We start from the raw sequence: 22,721 nt of genomic DNA, 5'->3' as shown, positions 1-22,721 counted from the left end.
GTTGTGATAACTAGCTAGCTCATTCCTTATTTTTCCAGAGCTGAACTTGTCACTCCACCCTTAAAGTTGCTGTGGATAAATTTGATCTGAAGATCTCCCCAGCTTCGCCTTCCTGAATATTTATGTCTGAAGCCCCAGAACTGCTGCTGGTTGATCACTGCAGGATAGATCTTTAGCAAAAAGGATCTTGAAATGAATAGCCACATCCTGTAGCATCTGCTTACAGGCATTTAATTGCATTATTTTCAACCATTTAAAAAGCAATTATTCCCCTTCTTCCTACACACCCTTGTTTACTAGAAAATCTGCAAACAGCCAGAGATGTGTGGGAAAGTAGAGAAATTTTCTGAAAAAGCAGTTATGTAATAAAGGATTAAACACATCTCTTCAGTGGGAGGTTAATTAATGGAGTATCTTCTGTTTCTCAGCCACCTTGAGCTTTAATACAGGAGTCCTGACATCCAGTGCGTGTCAGGGTGTGCAAATGAATAATGTTCTATTTACCTTTTCTCCTAAGGAAATAAAATCAACAATGTAACCCCACAAACCTCGCAAACTGTAGCAACACTCAGCCTTCAAGAGGTAGAGAAACAGTCTTCCTATGTAGCCCTAAGGAGACCCATAAAGCAAACACAACCCTATGTCCTCACAGATAAAACACTGTTTACCTTGTGTGACTCTCACATTACATTGCAGAGTATCAGGAGGGTGTTCTTTGCTACTCTCTACAGTGCCCATTAAATGCCTTGCTTTCTCTCCTTCTGGCTACTACATGCAAGAAATTAGATGGGCATGTCCTGACCATCTGCAGAAGCTAAATCATGCATTGGAGGCTCTTGTCATCAGGCTCTTGGTCTGTCCAAAGTAAGAGTAAATAAAAGAAGTGATAAACTGCCCAGTGAGGCCAGCAGCAAGCTCTGTGGTTAGCTCCAGAGCCACGCTTAGATTTGCAAGTCGAGCGAATGCTCTGATACACAGCCTGGATGCTGCTCCATGAGCGTTTTAGGTGATGTGGTCAGAAAGCAGCTCCCAAATGCTGAATTCGTGTGTGGCATTGCTACTGCCAAGACAAACGTAATCGTTCTGAGTCTAATCCTAAAACCTTTCATTCTTTTCCTTCTGTTTTGAGCTCTGTTTCTGTTCCCCAGTCAGAAATCTCTAAGCAGGAGCTGACCTGTCTGATCCCAGCTGGGGTCTGAGCCAACATGGATTATCACCAGTGGAGAGCTACAAAATCATGGCCAGGGCATGTTGAGGTCATGGATGTTTCCTCAGCTGAAATTGCTCGCTCTCTCTCTCCTTCATAGACGTGTATCTTCGACCTAACTTTCCAGCTTAGAGAGCTGGCTATGCTCTGAGACTATGGGTATTTCCACATTGCGTGCTGGGGTCATCCAAAGGCTGCCCTCTGGATCAGACTTACTCTATATTCAGACAGCGAAACTACAAGTGCAACCCCAGGCACAGCCCAAGGGACTCTATGTCTAAGCCTGTCTGGCAGTTTAATATTCTGCCAGGCACCTTAGCAGACCCAAACAGGCAGTCTGCAGAGTGCCTGCAGGGCAAGCCTGTGATCAGAAGTGGTGGCTCACACAATCGTCCTGCTCCCAGGCCTTGTCAGCTATAATGTAGACATGGCCTGGGGTGGTGTTCAAGAATGAGAACGTGTTTGTCTCCAACACAGCAGATCCTCTCGAGCTAGAGGCTGAACGTGAGACATCTCCTAAGCCTGTGAATCACACACATATATGTAATAAAAGGCAGTCAAAATCTTTATTAAATAAACTAATAAGTACTTAAAATTGCAAGCCAAATGGGACCAATCTTCATTTAGTGGGGCCAGAAATGTCTTATACTCCCGTCTCTATGACTCATAACATCAAAAGCCCAGTAAAAGCCAAGAAACACTCAGTGCCTGCTATAGAGCAGCACACGATCTTCTTTTAACTGCAAATGTATAGAAAATGCAGTCTGTATTAATCAGATTTAAAATGTCATGCCTACCAGGATAGAAGAATGTAATGTCTGCTCTCACACACACTTCCTATCATAGAAAAATGTTGGTTGAAGATACAAGTTTCTCTCAATACCTCTGCAATTCTCACATCATATATATCAACACATTCATGCCAGAAGCCACAACACTAGCTACAAATGGCACAGTTTTTGCATGTAAACGCAGCATAAAGGGCAGATATTTGAAGATAATTAGGTGTCTAAAGATGCAGTAGTCATACTGTGGCCACTTCAAATGCATCTGGTTACCTAACTCCTTTGATTTCAACTAAATTATTTTAAAACCTTTTCAACTCTAAGTATTTTCTTAAGTTTTCTCCAGACATAAAGTGTAACTATTGCAAAGCTACAGTAATTACCATCACTCCAAGGCCTAAACATCTCATTTAAAAAGTTCAACTTCCTAAGTTGCAATGCTGTATGAAAACATGCATGACTTTTATCACATTTAACCCCTCCAACTCTTAAAAGTGAGGAAATGGACAGGCAAGAACATTGCAAAGTTTATCATGTCCACATAGTACAAACCATGTATTTTTATTATCTGGTATGAAGAACACATACTGCATCACAGCACACAGCCACAATTCTGATGTGATGATATTTGAAGTATTGTTCTTCTCAACTTCAGTGCACAGATATTTTAAGAAATACTGGGTAGTGGAAAAATATCAGTTAATATGTGTATTAATAAATCATTTATCATTATTCATGCTTACATTTTGATAGAGTATTCATAAATACTAATTCTGAGTCAGCTTTGACCTGGCAATTCCCATGGAACAGACTGAGGTCCTACTTGGCTGAACTTGCTCACAAGGCACATCCGTCGGTTTAAACCTAAATTTATTTCTGCCCTTGTCAACCTGCTATCTCATTATCTCACTATCCACTGACAAAAGAAATGATGAATCATGAACACTGGGGTACAGGGAACCAAATACACTCAGTAAAATTAACCTCATTATGTCAGTTGTGTGTAGCATGATGAAACCCTCCGGTGGGACCTCTAGGGGTTACTGTAACACAAGTAAAGAATAGTTGCGTTGTAATGAAAACAATGATGAATATATACTTCAAGAATAAAATTCACATCATGACTGGTGCACCGCAAAATCAGAGCTACATGTGGACTTGCATTTGAGAGTTATTGCTGTGTGACATTCACAGAGAAGAGAATTTTAATATCTCTCACAAAGGTTTTGTTGTGTATTTGGTTTGATCACTAGGCAACTCCCTCCAGAAAATACACAAAGGAGATATCAGTTTCTACTTAGAACAAAACTATAACAAAATCAAGTGAAAAGTCTTACACCCAAACCATCTATGGCATAAGGCTGTATTTTATCAAAACATTGGCTGCGAGGCTATCTCTGCATCTATTATTCCATGTAATATCTATGACACAGGCCTACATTGGGAAAGACATCAAGGTGCTCAGTATAGTCATACACAGACTGTACCACTTGCCACTTGCACAGCTCGAGGAGGCTGTGCAGGTGATCCCAGGCTCCTGGTGCGTCCGCACAGCCTCCAGCCACATTGTAGCTCCATCTACCTCTGCCTGCACTTTTCAGTGTAGTCATACCACAGGTCCTCCGGTGGTGCCAGGATTTGTCCCCAAACCACCTCCAGTGTTAGCAAGACTTTAAAATCAAGGTGAACTTCTGTGCTAGGTACACATCATATTTTTAGATGGGATCATTTTATTTTACAGTCACTCTCTAGAGAATTTTTCCATGTGCTTTCCAGTGTGGCTATTCTTATTTTTACCATATGCAGATGCCCTTTATGCTTAAAGCACAAACTGTGAACGCTGTTTGCCAACGTAGGGTTTTCTTGTAACACGATACAGTTCTGATGCGCATGCAACATACAGAACCCTACAACCACGCGCCCTGTGAGTGGGAGCACGCAGCAGAACGAGAGTCAAGCAGTCCTGCCGTAAAACAGGCCAGAGCTGAAGGTGGGACAGGGCTTCCAATGGCCAGCCTTAGCTCCTGAAAAGAGCTGCTGCAGAAACCTGCTTTGCTTGTACTAAATGGATAATGCAGGGTTTTCCAGAATACTCAGTCAAATAAAGTTTTTAGAGAAAAGCAAACTAGCAGGATGTCAGTTAAATGAGACACGATGACTGCAAGGGGATTTATGCAAACAGCTTTTGTTACCCTGAACAGCATGCCGGCTTGTCAATCTTTCTGAGCTGCAAATATTTCTGTGCATTGCAGATCATGACAGAAAGCCTCCCTTCTCATAGATACCGCCGTCTTCTGCTAGGGATTTCTAATACTCACCTATTTTTATAGAAAGAGCTATTACAGCTATCCGGTCAGATTCACAGCACAGATCAAAGGTTTCTGCCCAGTAATCCCCACATCAAAGACATACCTTGACGTCAAATAGCCATCCGTTTTAATGCAACTACCTTGTTTTTCATATACAAGAAGCACTATCTAATAAAAATCATATCAACCAAAGTGGTGTAAAAACATAATCAAGGCCTCTGGCTAAGTATGGAAAATGACTTTGAGTGAAACGTGATATTACGTTCCATAATTGATTAGTCATTTTGCTAATCGCCTTTTAATATGCTCCAATTACTTTTTAGAGAAGTGACCAATTCTAAGAATGCCCAATGCAAGCTGGTAATCAGAATGCAAGTGGAGATAAATGGTTCCAGAGCTCTGTACCAGCTCATTTTTCACGATATGGAGCATCTCCTACAAAATGCTGACTGTCCTCTGATGTCAGTGAATCGCACCCGTGGCAGAGCATTTATTTGACCATCATAAATCCCAAAAGCTGAAAAAGCAGATAACATTTTGATCAACTCCATTTTGTAGTTTTCATCCATATCTATACAGGAAAACATATCAAAGATATGGACACACAAAAAATGAAATGCAAAAGAAAAAGAATAATTGACATGATTAAACCTAGGGAAGCAAATGAGTTGAAGTTCAAACGCTAGTATTCAGGGAGTCAGACTAATTGCCATCCCAGCCCTAAAAGCTATGAATCTAGGAAAGATCTGAAGCCTCCAGGACTATACAAGAGGAAAAGACCACTGAACGAGAACGCAAGCAAAGCTTCCAAAATACATGACAAAACTATTAATTAATGCACTTAGATGTCAGAAGTGATCCTTGCAATCTCTTCATCTGACTTCCTACTTTAATGCAGGCTGTAGGATTTGCACTAAATAATTCCTGTTTGAATTAGAGCTGATTTAAAGATTTCTCAGGGCGATGAACTGACTGCAATTATTGATTGGTGTTCAATTATAAATCAGTATTTCCAGTTCAAATGTATTCCTTATTTTAAGGTGAACTTGTAAAATTTCACTTTCCAGCTATGATATCTTAATGTATCTTGGTGAACTAATAGAACAATTCAGTTGTCCTATCAATTTTTTGTTCCCCATGTAAGTGCCAAACCATCCCTTAACCTCTTCTGAATAAAATAAGCATTTCATGCTCAGGAAGGTTTCCCAGCACTTCTACCACCCTCATGTCTCTTTCCAGCATTGTAGACTACAAAACTGAGCACACTATTTTTGAAACAGCCATAGCAGTGTGAGGCCCCTGGACCTCCTCCCTTTTCCTCAGTGCTCCTGTTCATATATTCATGGATTGCAGTCAGCTTTTTGGCTAAAGAATGGCTCTGGAACTTGTGTTCAGTTGATAATCAACCACCACTCCCCAAGTCTTTTTCAAAGTCACTGCTTGGCATGACAAAGTCCTCTTATCTGTAAGCACAGGCTTCTTTCTTTGTTCTTCCACCTACGACTTTGTAAAGGGTTTTATAGAAATTGAAATGTACTATTGACTTGTGACCATTTTACATATTGATCCCTATTACTCTGTATCAATGACCTATGGGATGAGACCCTTTGTTTAGGATATATTTGTTAATTTTTATCACCTTGGTATCTTCCTCCATTGATAAAAACATCACTTACAGTGGGGCTAACACCAGTCCATTTTAAAGGCCCACTGGAAAGTCCTCTACTCAAAAAGCCAATTTTATATCTACTAGCATGTTTATCCTGTATCTTTTTTAGTTTCTTATTGAAAGTATCATGAATTCCTTGCAGATCATGATAGAAAACCTTATGACTGTCTGGAAACATTGTCCAGTCATGCATATACCTACTCCTGGAGAGCCTGCTTCACAACATTTGCTATGCATAACACCAAAATTGCCTGTCAGTATTTAAAAGGCATTTGGACAAGGCCCTTAATAACATGCTTTAACTTTTGGTCAGCCCTGAAGTAGTCAGGAAGTTGGACTAGATGATTGTTGTAGGTCCCTTCTAACTGAAATAGCAATTTCTATTTCTGTTTCTGTTTCTATTTCTATTCTATTCTATTCTATTCCATCCTATCCTATCCCATCCTATCCTAAATCAGAATTTTGCCACTATTCCTGAACAAAAACACAGATGAGAAAGACTGGATGAACAAGGTACGATATAACATAATAAATTTCAGAACTCCAATACTGAGTAAAAACAAGAATCAGAATTTATTTTAGAATGTTTTGAATAAAAAAACCCAAACACTTGCTTTGACCTGAAGTTTTTAACATTATGATCTAAGATCTTTATACTTCAAGAGTATATGTGCGCAACACACACCTGTATTAGAGATGTGTTACTCAAGTAAATCTAAGAGCAGGAAAACAAATTGTAAAAATCCACACTAATCTACCTAAAGTATATAAATGCTGATCCCATATTTAAGCTAATACAATATTCTGTTGTATAGGATACACATCACAGTTTAAAAATATTTGGTATGCTGATTTCATTTTTTAAAAAGTTGTCTCCCCAGCTCTTTGGCAAACAGCAGATAGAAGACTGTGCATGAGTTGTGGCTTCTCGCTATAAAAAAGTCCTAAGAAGTATCTTCCTCATATGCAGGAGCAGTCATCGAGTCCATCCTCACTCAGCTCAGCCAAAAGAAGCATTTCTAAATTAGCAAATACTGCTTCATGAGGAGCAGAAAAAGAAAGGTTCAGCAAAACAGAGTTTCTTGACTTTTAAATCCAAGAGCCATGAATCTTTTTTTTTTTTTTTGCAGGGGGGAGAAGTAGGCAAATCATCTTGTGCAGCATTGCCACTATTTTGTGGTAAGGTGGGGGTCTTTAAATACTTCACCTTGGTAGTGCTTGTCACATCCAAGTTGTTACCATTCCTTGATCAGGAACAAATGCAGTTCCAATGAATCCTGCTCAGTGATGCATTTATGCAAGTCAGGTTCAGAAGTTACCTTGGCTAGTGACATTGATTTATTTTCTGATAAGAAGCTAATTATAAAGGCTTAAAATTTGCAATCGCTCACTAGAAGGGCAATAATACTTCCTTTAAACAAAGTAATGTACACTGTATTAATAAACATATTAATAACTATAATTCCTTTCCCATGTATAGACACCTTGTCCGCCTATTCAAGGTAAAATGCCGTCATTGTGAACCATAACGTCAGCCCCGAAATCATTGTCCACCCACCCACTAAGCAGCTGTGCACCAAAAATGTACTTTAGTCCAGAGATTCAAGTAGGAATATTTTTTACTTCTTTTTTGGGGGGAAAAGAAGTCAAACAAAATTATTCTCAGGTTACTTATATAAACAAATAACAGCACCACTAAACAGCCCCCACCACAGCAGCATTAAATACATGAAGCATGCTAAAGAGAGAAATTTATCCCAGTACCTTATTGCAATAGAGAGATGGAGTGTGCTATGGGCTGGTCCCCAAACTGTACACTACTGGGAAGTTTGACAGGTCAGAAATGTGAGCAGGAAACGGAAGTAAGTATTTCCCCTCATTCCCACAGGCAAGTTGTCTTCTCTCTTCTCTACAACCACTCTAGTGCCTTGGTTCCCCACACCACTGTAAAACTCTGGACCTGAGCAGTGCTGGACTACAAGCGTTGCTGTTGCTCTTTCCATCACGCTGCATTTCCATCCTGTTGTCCTGCTGTCCTTCACAACCACTTCTTCCCTCCTTCCCCAACTTGGTTTTCATTCATGCCAGATTTTCAGCCCAGTGTACAGTGCTAGCATTGCAACATTTCTACGCACAGGATGGAGTGGTGCAAAGGTAGGAGAAAATAGCTGGGATCATTCCTGCACCCCCTGTTTCAGCCCTACCTATTCATGTCATAGCACCTTTGGTGCCTATGATGAGCAAGTTATGCTGCAGAACAAGAAACATTTTCAAATGCAGGCTGCGCTCATGTTCTTTTTGATGTGTTAAAACTCTTCACTCCTTTATCCTCAGAGGATGCAATCAGAAAAAAAAAGGCCCATCGTTTAATGTACTGCTAGAACATGATTAGAAGCTGCATGATGAATAACACTGAAAACTGTAATAAAACTTGCATGTGACTAAACAGACTAGAAAATTTTTCTAAGAGTCTATTACAACTTGTTGAAGTATTGAAGAAAAACTAGAAGAAGAAGGGTGGTCCTACACAGAGTAAGAAAGTAACAGGAGCATGCAGTAGAAGGGCACATTGGGGATATTCATTCATTCATTCATTCATGCTGCTGCCGGACAATGTCCGGTTTCTCTCGGATGGCAGGCTCCTTGACATCAAATCCAGAGAACACTTCACATTTGTCTGGCTTTTATCAGCTGACACCCTCTTAGCCTTTATTGTACATCAGTTTCTCAAGGGAAAAAGAAGAGCTAAGATAACTATTGCCCTATACCCCCTGCTTTTTCAACACAGCTACTTGTCCACAAAATGTACAGAGGTGTCTGAAATCTAAAGTAAATGTGGCAAGCACTGAAGACTGGGACCTATTCTTATCTCACTGCCCTCTATAAACACAATGGCTAACTATGTCCCTTACTGCCTAATACAGCTGTCATCATTTAAATGCTTTGCAGTCTACAAATGGGCCAGTCCTATGGTGACAGACTGAATAATAGAATGATTACAGGTTGTATAACTCCATTACAGTATGGAGGAATTTTGCAGTCAGTCAACATTTCTTCCCACACTCATGCAGGGAAAAATCCCAGCCCAAGATTTCATTGCTCTTTTTCTGCAAGGCAAGTAATTTCTCAGCTCTCTGTCACCTCTGGTGCCAGTGTTTATAGCTACAAGCTCTCTTAGGTCCAGCCTACTTTGTTTGATACCATTTTCCCAAATGCTTTAGAAACTTTTGCATCTGAATAGGAGCTTTGAATGTGCTATGACAGCAAGTCTTAGGAAAGCACTTCAAAAATGGCTCTGCAGTTTTAGTGAATCAATGTATTGCAAGCTTTAGTTACTTTATTGAAATAAAGTGAATCGTTACAATCAAATCCCCTATTCTTTACAGCAACTAAGGACTGAGCCCTTAATCTGTTTACAATGCTTATATAACCAATCAAATCAGGATTGGTTAGAGAAAGACAGAAAACCTAATAAAAACTAAGGTACTTTGTCATTTTCCACCATTCATCTTAATTTAAATAGTTTGCTCTCAAAAGTTAAACACTTCCGAGGTCTGGAAAAAAAGAAACAGCTCTTCCACAGAGTTGATACAGCCTATGTGTATACAATATATAGACTGGTAATGTAATAGATAAATAGATAGGTAAATATAATAGATAAGGATTTTAAAAGCACATGAATTTCTACCCACAGCTTCATCAGAAGCTTGCTGTGTTCCCTGGATTAATCATTTCCCCTCTAAATTTCCCTATCTTGTAAAGGGGAGTAAACAATGCTTTTCCCTTTCCAAAGGGGTTTATGAATGAAGGGTGTAGCACTTTAATCAGATTCAACTTTTTAAGTTTTCCACAGGGGATTAATGATAGCAGTTCCTCATGACTGTATCAAACCTGAATTGCATTTGACTCATAAGTGCTCAAAACTCCTACACTCCTAGCCAGGAATTTGAATAAATGTTGAAAAGGAGATGAGCTATATAAATGGTTTCACATAGAACAAGTCTTAATGGCACAGGTAAGGATCATTTTTTAATGAGGCATTTTGATCCTGTTCCAATGTCTTTTCAACACCTCTTCTTATAGTTACAGGCTCTGGAAGTCCCTAGCATTCAGATAAAAAAGGTCATGACTTTTGAGTTCCAGCCAGGAAAAGGTAGGACATGACAAAAAGGGCTCAAACCATGTTAGATGATAGCCCTCAGCTGTGCTGTGCAGAAGCACTGCTCACTGACCTAAGGAAGAGCTGTGAACCTGTCCCTGCTATTTATTTGACTGAAGACAAGGTGCAAATGACAGCAGAAGAAAATTCAAAGGAAAGCATAAACCAAAAGCTATCGATGGGGCTCTCTGCGCACTCCAGAAACTCCCCTGGCAGGGTGGCACAGACACGGCCATAGCTTTTCCAGAGTTGTTGTGAGCTGGCCACTGTGGGACACAGAGGGTGCAGGGAGCTAGTCATGCAGGCAGCGTGACAGAGGAGCATCTCTTGCTCTCATCAGTGGAGAGACACCCTTCCAGAGAGTGATCTCAAGCCCAAGCCAAGGTCGGGTGTTTCAGCATGACACTGCAGAAAAGATTGTTCCTCTCCATGAATGACAGATGTCATTGAAGAAGACTCCTCCCCCATGGTTAAAGTTAGTCTTTATGATTACTGTTCCAACTTCTTCCAGAAAAAAGGAGAACAGTTTCAGAATGAGAGAAGATTACATGTAATTCTGCTTTTACTCTGTAATTCAAGTGTGTGTGGGCAGCGGTCAGGCACAGGGGTACTGCAAACTATGCTTGGATGCTCCTAGTGTGGCTGCACATGTGTAATAGGGTGATCGTCATGTATGTAGTATAACTTTCAAGCAAAAAAGACAAGAAAGGGTTACAGCAGGGTCAGACAGAACAACCTCCTAACAAGAAAAAATAATTTTGCCTTACAATGAAAATGGGCAGAAACCATGTAAGACTAATTCAGATTACAACTGAAGATAAGCCTGAGCTGTAAAATTCAGATTTACAACTTTAAATACTGCCACAAATTTTGGTTAGTATACAGTACTTTAGGTCAGACCAATATGACTAACCTGATGGCCTTCTACAATTGAATGACTGCATTGGTGAACACAACTGATGTCATCTACCTTGACTTCTGTAAGGCCTTTGACACAGTCCCACACAACATCCTTGTCGCTAAATTGGAGAGGTATGGATTTGATGGATGGACTATTCAATGGATAAGGAATTGGCTGAATCCAGATGGTCACATCCAAAGAGACGCAGTCAATGGCTTGATGTCCAAATGGAGATCAGTAACAAGCGGTGTCCCTCAAGGGTCCATATTGGGACCAGTACTGTTCAATATCTTTATTAATGACATAGACAGAGGGATTGAGTGCACCACAAGCAAGTTTGCAGATGACACCAAGCTGTGTGGTGCGGTCAACATGCTGGAGGGAAGGGATGCCATCCAGAGGGACCTTGACAGGCTTGAGGAGTGGGCCCATGCGAACCCCATGAAGTTCAACAAGGCCAAGTGCAAGGTCCTTCACATGGGTCAGGGCAATCCCCAATATCAATAGACTGGGAAATGAATGGATTGAGAGGTGCCCTACAGAGAAGGACTTGGAGATACTGGTGGATGAAAAATTGTACATGAGCCAACGATGTGTGCTCACAGCCCAGAAAGCCAATTGAACCCTGGGCTGCTTCAAAAGAAGCAGGTCGAGGGAGGTGATTCTCCCTCTCTACTCTGCTCTCATGAGGTCCCTACCTGGATGGAGTACTGCATCCAGTTCTGGGGTCCCCAGTATAGGAAAGACATGGACCTGTTAGAGCGGGTCCAGAGGAGAGCCATGAAAATGGTCAGAGGTCAGCTCTCCTATGATGAAAGCCTGAGAGAGCTGGGTTTTTTCAGCCTGGAGAAGGCTCCAAGGAGACGTTATTGCAGAGTTTCAATACTTAAAGGGGGCTTATAAGAAAGATGGAGACTTTTTACCGAGGCCTGTAGAGATAAGACAAGGGGCAAGAGTTTTAAACTGAAAAGAGGGTAGGTTTATAAGGAAGGATATAAGGTAGGTTATAAGGAAGAAATTCTTTACAATGAGGGTGGTGAGATACTGGAACAGGTTGCCCAGAGAAGTTGGATGCCCCATCATTGGAAGTGTTCAGGGCCAGGTTGGATGAGGCTTTTAGCAACCTGGTCTAGTGAAAGATGTCCCTGTCCATGGCAGGGGGGTGGACTAGCTGATCTTTAAAGGTACCTTCCAACTCAAACCACTCTGTGATTCTATGATACAGAGTTGGCAGTTAGCCTATGAATTTCATTCTCAGATCCTCAACCTTCAAAATAAAATTTGTGGGAAAGGCTTTTCCACCAAAATTACAGCTTTCACAACAACAAAAATTTACTTCAATTCTTCAGGCTGAAAATTGTACATTCCAGTCTGGAAACAGCAACACTTCATGGCAATGCCTCAGGAACTTGTCCACTGTGTGACTCATCTTTTATTTTCTTTATGTGTCCTAGATAAGGCTAGATTTCACCTTCCCAGGTACAAGGCCCTCCTCTCTTCCTGGAAATCCCTGCTTATAGCATAAACGTAAATTTATCCACAGAGGAGAATGAAACTATATGTTCCTATAACTACAATCCCTATATAGTATTATAGTGTAATTTCTAAACAACCACTTGTTTGTTTTGTGGTTTGGTTTGGTTTTTTTTTTCCTAATGCAGGGTAAAGAATTTCAACAGAAAGCTGCTAGTTTTAATGTTGCAACACCAGCAACTTCAATAGGTTTGGAAGTAGCAAAATAGCATTATCACTTCGGTCATTTAAAACTAGACAGAACCAATGCATCAGGGAGTGTATTGTTTGTAGCAATTACAGATTGGAAAATGAACTAATTAAGTGTAATGTCTTTTCCTCTGTCCAGGAGGAAACCACCCTTACCAAACCAAAAGTCTTCAATTTCTCACTGAGAACAGAATAAAAGAAGACAATCTCACTAAATCAAGGTAGTTTCATCATTAAGTGTGCACAGGGAAGTGATTTAGAGCAGCAAGAGACAACTAAGAACAAATTACTATGCAGGATTAAATGGAAAAGATCTGGAAGGGGAAACCAGACTTGGGATACCATAAGCAGAGACAGAGGGATTGCTACAAATCAGATGTGTCTCACAACCACTCTGTTAACACTGAGTTTTAGAAGACCCAGTGTGTTGGATGGGAGATAAAGGATGCTGCTGCCTGGCTGCATGGATCTGCTGCTGTCTCAACTACAAAGATCCACTGGCTCTGCCTGATGACACCATGGCTACAACATTTAAGATCCCTCGCACTGAGTGATGTGCAAGGGAGTACAAACTTCTGCAGCCAGCAGTCCTGTGAAAAAAAATTAAGTAAGATTTACAATGCCCTTGAGTAACTAAAGCTACATAATATATCTCAATTGAGAGATGTTGCTTTCAATATAAACCCCCCTAGCAGCCCCCTGGCGCTGGTTCAGCAAGACTCAGCAGAACTCATGCCAACGCTGAATCGCTGCTTCCCGCAGCAGTATGCGTTTCCTCCGAGGCTGCCCGTTCAATTGCTTACCAGCGCCAAAAGACGGGCACTGTACGGCTCCTTGGCAATGGTCCTCCCTGGGGATCTCCCACACGCATCACTGCAGTACTAGGACCAACCCACTGAGCCCTGAAGATCACAAGCCTGCAGAGATCTCTGGCCACGCAGCAACGGCTCAGGTAATACACCTGAAATGTGGCTGCAATGTATCTACTGCAGAGCCATGACACCGCATGTTGTCTAATTAAGAAAATATCACCCCTTCCACAAACTCTCCCTAGCTGAGTTGCCTGACTTAGGAACCATTTTAAGCTCTTTATCTAATCAAGAGAGAGAGGTGTATCCAAAGGCTAACTACTTAGGTAGCCTAAGGTAACTAAGCTCTCAATTTAGACTTCTTAATTAGGTAAATACGGTGATGTCAGTTCTATTTTGTCAATAAAGGGAGACAAGCCTATCACTGGTGAGTAGTATCCGTTTGTATATTTTACACTGACAAATACTTTGTACATTTTACACTAACAAATACTATCCACTTCACAGTTGTTTCAGCAATTCTTTGATTTGGGGGGCATAAATTATTAGAAAACTATGTCATTGTTGTGAGCACCTGGAATTCTAATGATCAAGAATTGCAGGTCCTAGTCCTTAAATATACATATGAGCTGTAAGTAGGCAGAGTGGCACACTGGGATTATTGAAAATAAGTGCAAAGAGGACCCAGCAAAAATATTTTGTTTGAAAACAGCAATCTAATTTTCTAAAAGATGGTAGCTTTTAAAAACTTGATGAACAGAGGCTATTAGTTCTCTGGTACTTTACATAATCTGCTTTGTGAACTTTTTTAAAATATCTTGAAATCCTCTTCTTCAAGTCTTTTGTGAGATAGGAGTAGGAAGTTTAATTATTTGCTAGCGGTTTCATTTCTATGCACAATAGGAAGGGAGCACGATGATACAATCCCTCCATGAAAGGAAATGCTGTAGAGGTTAGTAGGTGCTCCAAAATTGAAGCTAGCAGTCACCAAATCATTCAGCATGTTTCATGCTGACAGAGAAGTCTGTCAGGGGAGAAAGTGCCTATGTATGTTATCTTGAAGAAATCTCTTTATAATCTTCTTTACTCTACAAGAAAGAAACTCGTCCTGTCTTTTTCGTAAATGAACATAAGACAGTGTTTAGGGGCAATCCTGAAGTCTTCCATTTCTTTGCACAAAGCATATTAGCTGTCCAAATAGCACCTCAATGCTATGGGGACCACCTTTAAGGGGAGAGACTTCCAATTCTTAGTCAAACCATCGCTTCTCAGCTGCGGTTGCCAATAAGAATGCTGTTGGATAATTTCAAGCTCCTTTTTTGTTGCACTTACCCACATTAAATAGCATCTAATACCACAAGTAATTTTGGTGAAACCGATGGGCACAGTACACAGCAATGCAGTGTTCAGTGCAAAGGAGGAGCAACTGGGAAACTTGAGGCTACAGTTTATTACATTGATCCTTTTCCATCAGGCAACAATCTGGTATGTTCAATTTAAACTCACTAATTCAGCCGCTGAAGCTGCTACATTTTTTCTTACAAATCCCTGAACCTTTTTTATTCATCAAATCATTTTTTCACGTTAATAGCCGCTTCTTACAGCAAATGTCACAGTACTTGCAAACATTAATTTCATGACAATTTTGAGAGGTACAGCCCCCTTTTCTGTCAAATTTTAAAAATGAAAGAGCAAGTAATATACCTGAAATCAGTCACTAAGCTGGCAGCAAAATGCGTAGGAGAAATCTCTTCTCCTCAAACTTTTGCTTCTGGACTCTGATCATTATCAGGCTGAAGTCATTGCTAAAATATTTCCAAAGGTAACCAATCTACATTAAATAAGCAAAGATGAGAATTTTACTCCCTTTATTGAGAGAGTTTTCAGACTTGCAAATCATTTCTGAGGGGCAGCAAAAGACCACGTTCTTCACTGAGGACTAAAACGACTTTTTGCAGTTATGATTCACCAAAGAAAAAGGATGCCTGTAAGTGCTTAGCTGCCACCAAGATCTCTGCAGAAGTAAAAGGCTTCATCCTTTCAAACCAGGGCAATTTGAAGAGATTACTTTAAGTAAAAAAATACAGAAAATTGGCAGGCCCCAAAAGATGGACAGACATCACACTCTCCTGGTATAATATATCTTAGGAACATGCTCGATAAAACAATTAAGTTCCTTCTAGGTAAGCAAGATTTAGCTGGCTATAATTCAAGGCTCAATTATAATGTCTTTTACAATACAATTCTTATTAATGATAATTCTAATTGCAGTGTTCACTATCGTCTTCCAAACCCAGCTAGACAGCTTCCTGGAGACAAAGAATTTTGATTAAATTCTTTCCTTAGTTCAATTTTCCTCTCAGATACACATGCACAGCTCTCACTGAAGTGGTATAGATGTTTCTGAAAGTGGGACCAGAGAAATAACATACTCTGTACTCACCTGGCACAAAGTGCTTTCACATGAAGATAATGTACATCCAGTCATGCAGATACTGAGGCTCATCGACAAATATATGACACTCTGCAAAGTTATTCTGAATTTATGCTAGTCCTTTTGAGAGTATGTCAGTACAGACAAATCTCTGGCTATTACTACATACGCTTAAGCCTGGGTTGATTTTGATCCAAGAAAAATAGGCAGATCTGTTCTCTTTTTGGCAAGAGTTATTTCAAGGGAATTGCATTATATTTGTATTGTGTTAAATGGAAAATGCTTTTTAAAATCATGATAAATCAAGCATATTCTATAAATTACTGTTAATCTGCATCTATGCAGTATGCTTCTGTTATTAAAAAAAGGTAAAAAAAAGAAAGGCTTTCAACTTCAAAGACACAACCATAACTCTCAACACTACACCAATGCCAAAGCTAAAGAAACAATATAAAGTAATTTTGGTAATATATGGGAAAAGAAGATGATACGAGTTTGTCCTCAGATCACTAGGAAAAGAACAATTAATCATTTGTTCTGCTTTAAATAAAGGCCTGCTTCCTAAAAAAGAATTAATTTCTACAGCTCAGCTGAAATAAATGGAGTAGTATTCATTTATTTCACTAGGGAATTTCACTTCAAGCATTTTAAAAAAAAAATTAAAAATCAACTTCCCAGTAGTGAAATATTGAAGTGGAGAGGGAGGTGCTGATCTCTTCTCCCTGGGATCCAGTGACAGGATGCATAGGAATGGTTCAAAGCTGCGCCAGCGGGGGTTTGGATTGGACATTAGGAAGCATTCCTTTACTGAGCGGGTGGTCAAACACTGGAACAGGCTTCCTAGAGAGATGGTCGATGCCTCAAGCCTGTCAGTGTTTAAGAGGCATTTGGACAATGCCCTTAATAACATGCTTTAACTTTTGGTCAGCCCTGACATGGTCAGGCAGTTGGACTCGATGATCATTGTAGGACCCTTCCAACTGAAATATTCTATTCTACTCTATTCTACTCTACTCTACTCTATTCAAAATGTATTTGGTGCAATTTTATGGCCCTTGCCCTAGCCTAAAAACTCTATGGAAAATCTCTGATAGAAGTCCAGTTTAATAAGTAATTAATGATTTAATGTGCCTTTATAGTCTCACTCAAACAAGTCTGTTCCAGCACACTACGAATACTGAATATCATCAGTTCCTTAAAAAGTAATTGCATTATTATCACAGATTTACACGGGGTTAAGGAGAAAGATGAAGAGGTTAAGAATTCAGCTCTGCCACAAGCTATATGGGACAACACAAGAGGATGTCAGCTCCAAATAACTTGGAAAAAAAGCTGCCCTCTCACTATTAAGAGCAGATTTGGGACTAGTATACGCAAAGCTTGTTTGAGGGCACACCATCATCCAGCGGGAGGGCCACGAACGGGATTCAGCTTCCCAGAGTGAAGGTTTTACCCCAGTCTCTAGACAGAGCATTCACAACCTCAGCAAAGGTTTTGTTGAGGGCCATTTCTAACTGAAAGTCACGCTTTGCATTATCACTTTCTAAATCTTTGAAAATTCTGCACTGCTAATTCCTGTTGCCAGAGTTAACAAATTTAAATCACAAGAAACAAAACTGCAGAAAATGCCTCAATTCTGTTGATACACTCCAGGACTAATGACACTGTAATTTGTTTACTGTGTTACTATCAGTACTACAATGTAACCTGAAGACCCAATCAAGACTTGGACGCCATTATGTTAGGCATGAAGAAGGAGGCAGTTCGTATCTCAAATTGCTTGCAATTTATCTACATGAGGCAGACAAAGTACAACTATCATTTTGCAGATGGAAAACAGAAGGAGTAAGCAGATTGCCAAAGGCTTCCAGAAGCTTGCTCAATGAAATCTCTGACAAAAACATGACATAAACCGTTGCTGCTGGAAATGCATTTTGGTGCCAACGCACTACCTTATCTATTAATCCCATTACTTTAATATTGTGTCAGGTAACTTTTGAGACACAACATAGATGCTGGATGATATGAAGAAATTATTATATTTGTTATATTTCTTAACAAAGATAAAACATATGGGAATTTGACCACATTCTTCCACCGTATACTAAGACCAGGACTCGGTTTTATGTTCTATCGCAGTCCTCCTATCTAATCTTCTGCAATGATCTGGACCATCTATTTGTGTACCTAACTCAGGCTGTGCAAAGCTGAAAAATTAGCAGGTGATTTACAGTACCAAAGTTAGGCACTAAGGCGTCTTATGTAGTCAGAAAGGGCAAGTAGGTACTTCTGAAGGGTAATCCAAAAATCCTGCTCTAATTGTAAAGCAGCCAAGAACTATTCCTTAGGGCAGAAAAAAAAAAAAAAAAAAAGAAAAAAAAAAAAGAAAAAGATTTGCTTAAACTAAGAAGTTCCTTCTAAACTGTTCCCTAGTGAAGTTGCACCTTAAGTCCCGCTGCCACTGGAACTTAGGTCTGTCCATTAAGGCATCACAATGCATTCGGGAATGCACAAAGTCTCCTCCTGGGATTATGCATCTAGTTGCACAAGGAGAGAACAAGGCAAAGCTGCCACATATAACAGCCTAATAGCTGGAGCGCTGACAGCAGAAGTGTAAAACTCAATCACAGTTCTCCTTCATCTTGAGGAGATTCCAGTTCACACTTCCCACTTCTCCAGAACACGTAGGGTCGTCAGACTAGAAACTACCCTGCTGAATCCCCACCTTGGCAATGCATGAATCATAAGACCCTGGAGGACGAGCAGACAGGACTCTATAGTTCTGCCAAATAGCGTACCAGCCTGTGGTCCTCTCTGGACTTTTTCTGCATGGACTGCCAAGACAACTCATGCAGACAACTTCCTCCTAATAACCTTTTTCCCAAAGATGCTTCAGAAGCAAGCTACAAGCCTTTTACTCCTGTAGTGTCAGCAGTCCCCTCCTGTCCATGCTCTCTGCCTTCACCCCCATCACATGGCAAATGCAAATCTATGAGACTCCTGGAGAGAGAAGGGAAGACTAGGAAGTAAGACAAAATAGAGTCCACAGCCCACTCCTCGTTTGAGTCTCCTTAAAAGTTTGTAACTTGCTCTGGCAGAAGCAAGCCCCTCCTAGTCTCCTCCTCCTTGCTGGAAACTCTCAAGACATGAAAAATTAGTGGACAGGCAATGATTTTCTATGCATGCGCAAAAAACATAGCCATTCAGGGAATCATGGAGCCAACCATGTTTGTGATAAGGAGCTGTATTGCCACATAGTGTGTGGATGGTATGAGACCGGAAGGGCCACTGCAAGAAGTTACGTGGCATACCAAGCTGTCAAAACTAGGCACCACTGTATGGGAAAATCATTGGATTAAAAAACCAAAAAAGTACAAAATTAATCCCTGAAGACAGGGACTGGAATACAACTCCTTCGATACTCCTGCATGAGTGCCTGAACCAATTACTCACCCTCTTGCCTGCTTCTTTTCTTGCCCATGGCTCTTGCATTCCTCACTGCTGAACGTCCCAAGCTAAACTGGAGGGAGTAGGAAATTTCAGCTTTTTCCTCCCCAAGAATGTAATGGTTGCAGTTAAGGATGTGGCAAAGAGAGCTATGACCCTCTTCTGTTGGAAAAGGCAACTGAGCATAGATGTGCCATGTCTGAAACAACTGTTCGATTATTATATATAAAGTGGGCTCCCACGGGCCATGTTTTTGAATGAAACAGGCTGTCTCTGCTGTGCTTGATGCTGGATTCAGAGCTGTGCTCGGAGCACTCCAGTGAGGTTTGGCTTTTCTGGGGATCCAAATGATCTCTAGATCTTGGTGGAGTCCAGTAAGTGCATGGTTCTCTCACCTCCCAGACCATAATGCATCCCTACAGGTATCTGTGCCTAGTTCCACAGCAACACGTAGGCTGAACATGGAGACAACTTGTGAGCTTGACATGCTCCCAATACTAAGCAGCTCTGGAAAGCAGGAATTCTGGATCATTCCCTTGCACCTAGGTGTCTTATTTTTTCCTAATTCCGATTTTAGGTGACAAGACAGATGTTCTGGATATCTCTGCGGACTTCTCTGTAATTTAGCTACCCACTTCCTAAAGCAGTACTTACCGGAGTGTGGCGAGGATAAGCATTAAGTACAGTGAGGCCTAATGAGATCATTTCAAGATGAACCCCAGACATATCCAGAATTGCATCAGTATAAAAAGAAGTTATATTGTATTCAGATAAAATAGTTTTGAATTAAAACTTGACATTCATATGTCAGCTTTCCCAGATGCTTTACAGACCACTGGAAGAAAACACTTTATCCACTAACCATGGGCTCCTTTTAAAAATATTACCACCAAAGACTGCTTAGACATTGCAACAGCACTGGAACTGAGATGATGAGCTTTTTCTGGTACCTGTTCTAATCTGGAAGTTAGAGAGGTTGCATAGCACCAACAGCAAGATATATGGAGGAAGCACAGTTTACGCTGGAGATTGATTTAATGAGTTTTCATAAAGTCTTTTATGTCAAAGCTAGCTTATGATAGCCTCATCTAAGATGGTATCTAATCTCAGTAAGAGTATGCAGCATCTCTTTATCTTTCTGTATTTACCATTCACACTTTCTCTGAAGTTAACCAGCAAAGTTGTGCTTTGTGGGAGCCACCGGCCTCAAATTTTTTTGCCTATTTCAGCTCTGACATTTAAATTTATCTTGAACTAACTGCTGGTGGGAGGTGACAATTTTATTTCATAAAAACTTTTTAAGTTTGGACCAGAACAGAAACATATCTTTCAGCATCTTCACAAAAACAGTTTCTAAACATCTATTTTCAGATCTAAGTTACAGAGGAACGTCTGTAAGAGCTGAGGCTGACATGGGAGACCCATGTGTTTAACTTCTTCTAATTCAAACTAGAAATCCTCATCACATCAAAATACTCTGAATATACAAATGCGTAGGAGCTTAAATCTGGACATCCTATATCCCAAGTCAGTGCACTAACTCGCATATAACCTTCCAAAGAGCGATATTACTGAAACTATACCAAAAAGCTTCTTGAAAATACAAATAGTTTTGCTTCATTAGTTGCATTTACCAGAAAAAGTTCCCACCTTGCTCCAGCTGCAAGCTACAGAAGCAAGTACAAAACTGAAAGAAAGTGACAGTTACCAGTGAGAACTTTCCTATAATACTGAACACTAGAGAAAAACATTACCTCACAGATCTAGGCCCAGATCAGTAGCTGTCAATTCCCACCTCAACTACATTTTGCCTTCTTCAGGAAAAGACTACATAAAATGGCAGCTCTTGCTGTGAACTTCCCAGCTGGGGACTCTGACCACAGAGCTCTTTGCACTCTGCTGACAATTTACATAACTATATACAAAACATAACATTACAAGCTGATTTAAAGGACATTTTCCCTCTGCGCAAAGGTGCAGCATAAACAGCTCCATTAACCAACTCGCCACTTAAGATTCATACAAGTCCATAAAGCAGATGTTAAATAGACCTTGTATTGATCTCTTCAATCCGGAATGAATTTTACTGCCAATACGTAGACACATGCTCTTAAAATATATACAATCATTAATTATCTGTATCGAGATCAGAGGCTGGAAAAATATGAACCCAGCATTTTCACTGTTTCATGCTTGATTTCATTAGCTAGTGTAATAAATCTTAAAGAATCAGGTCCACAGCTTCATCTGTTAACCTCTCACCATTGAATGCTACACTTGGCAAATCTACTAGCATGCACATCTGGATACTGTAGCCTGAGCTGCTCAGATAGAAGTGAAGTATTCAGGAACCCCCTCAGATAGAAGTGAAGTATTCAGGAACTCCCTCAGAATATAATAAATGGATTATGAATGACAGAACAAAGCAAAAAATACAACAAACACATTTGAAATGGCAAATCACTCTTGAATGCAAGGCAGTTGGTATTGAGAGAATATTCAGAACATGCCTTACCTGTGTAGTGCACCACGCACGTCTGACCCTTCTTTGGAAATGTCCGTCCTGTTAAAATGATAAAAGGTTATTCTTTTATTTTATCTGATTAATCTGTGTGGCTAGGCAGGTTTATCTTTTAAGAGGAAAATCCCAGACTGAGATTTGAGTTAACTATGCTTTACCAAATCACTAACATGCAAGACAGGAATGGATATGGTTTGGGGTAGAAGGTCCCAACTTGGCTCCTATTTAGTTGTTAGACCAAATAATATTTTCCTTATGTAATTTCCCTATATAGGTGGGCATTATATATGCATTTACACTCTGTAAGTGCAAATGGACTGTCAAAACTGCAGGGATTATAACCTTAAAATTCTCAGATGGCTTTATTATAATTTTTCAGATAAAGTCTTAGTTTGACATTGTGAAAAAATTCCATTTGTATTCACATTTCTAATGCCTTTCACTCAAGACAGCTCTAACAAGGGCATCTTTAATTAGCCGGGAAGGGTTTTAAAAAAATGTTCACATACAAAGGCAGTTTAATTTTGTAGCATCGGGCAACGGTAAAGCAGTAACACACTGAGTTCTTGTAAGAGCCTCCTAATATTTTCATAGTGAAAGGAAAGAAAGGCTTAAACAATTTTCTTGCCACTGGTAAACGAAATTACCGTTTCCATTTTGCCTGTTCTAGGTACTGTCAAAGGCACTTCCAGGCTCAATTAGGTGCCAATGGCATATTAAAACAGCTAACCTTGGTTTCTCAAGTTATGTTGGCCAGG

The 22,721-nt window shown here is 40.2% G+C and overlaps 2 protein-coding genes across 3 annotated transcripts in view; both read right to left on the bottom strand.

Moving 5' to 3' along the window:
• FKBP1B (FKBP prolyl isomerase 1B) overlaps positions 1–22,721 on the bottom strand; it is a 49,224-nt gene that overhangs the window by 24,225 nt on the left and 2,278 nt on the right. Inside the window, exon 2 of one of the 2 annotated variants that reach the window (XM_049818479.1) lies at positions 21,958–22,005. In XM_049818479.1, coding sequence (XP_049674436.1) covers positions 21,958–22,005 — 48 coding nt within the window. Of the gene's footprint in view, positions 1–7,734; positions 7,792–21,957; positions 22,006–22,721 lie in introns of those variants that run through there. The other variant, XM_049818480.1, reaches the window with a different exon arrangement.
• Positions 21,635–22,721, bottom strand: part of MFSD2B (MFSD2 lysolipid transporter B, sphingolipid) — a 103,682-nt gene continuing 102,595 nt past the window's right edge. The window contains exon 15 of the transcript XR_007508294.1: positions 21,635–21,648. The gene's annotated coding sequence lies outside the window, so the exon portion shown is untranslated. The remainder of the gene's footprint in view (positions 21,649–22,721) is intronic.

This window comes from Accipiter gentilis, chromosome 16 (genome assembly GCF_929443795.1).
Source record: "Accipiter gentilis chromosome 16, bAccGen1.1, whole genome shotgun sequence".
NCBI classification, from domain to species: domain Eukaryota; kingdom Metazoa; phylum Chordata; class Aves; order Accipitriformes; family Accipitridae; genus Astur; species Astur gentilis.
The sequence above is the reverse complement of the archived record's forward strand: the minus strand, read 5'-3'. Positions and strand labels throughout refer to the sequence as shown.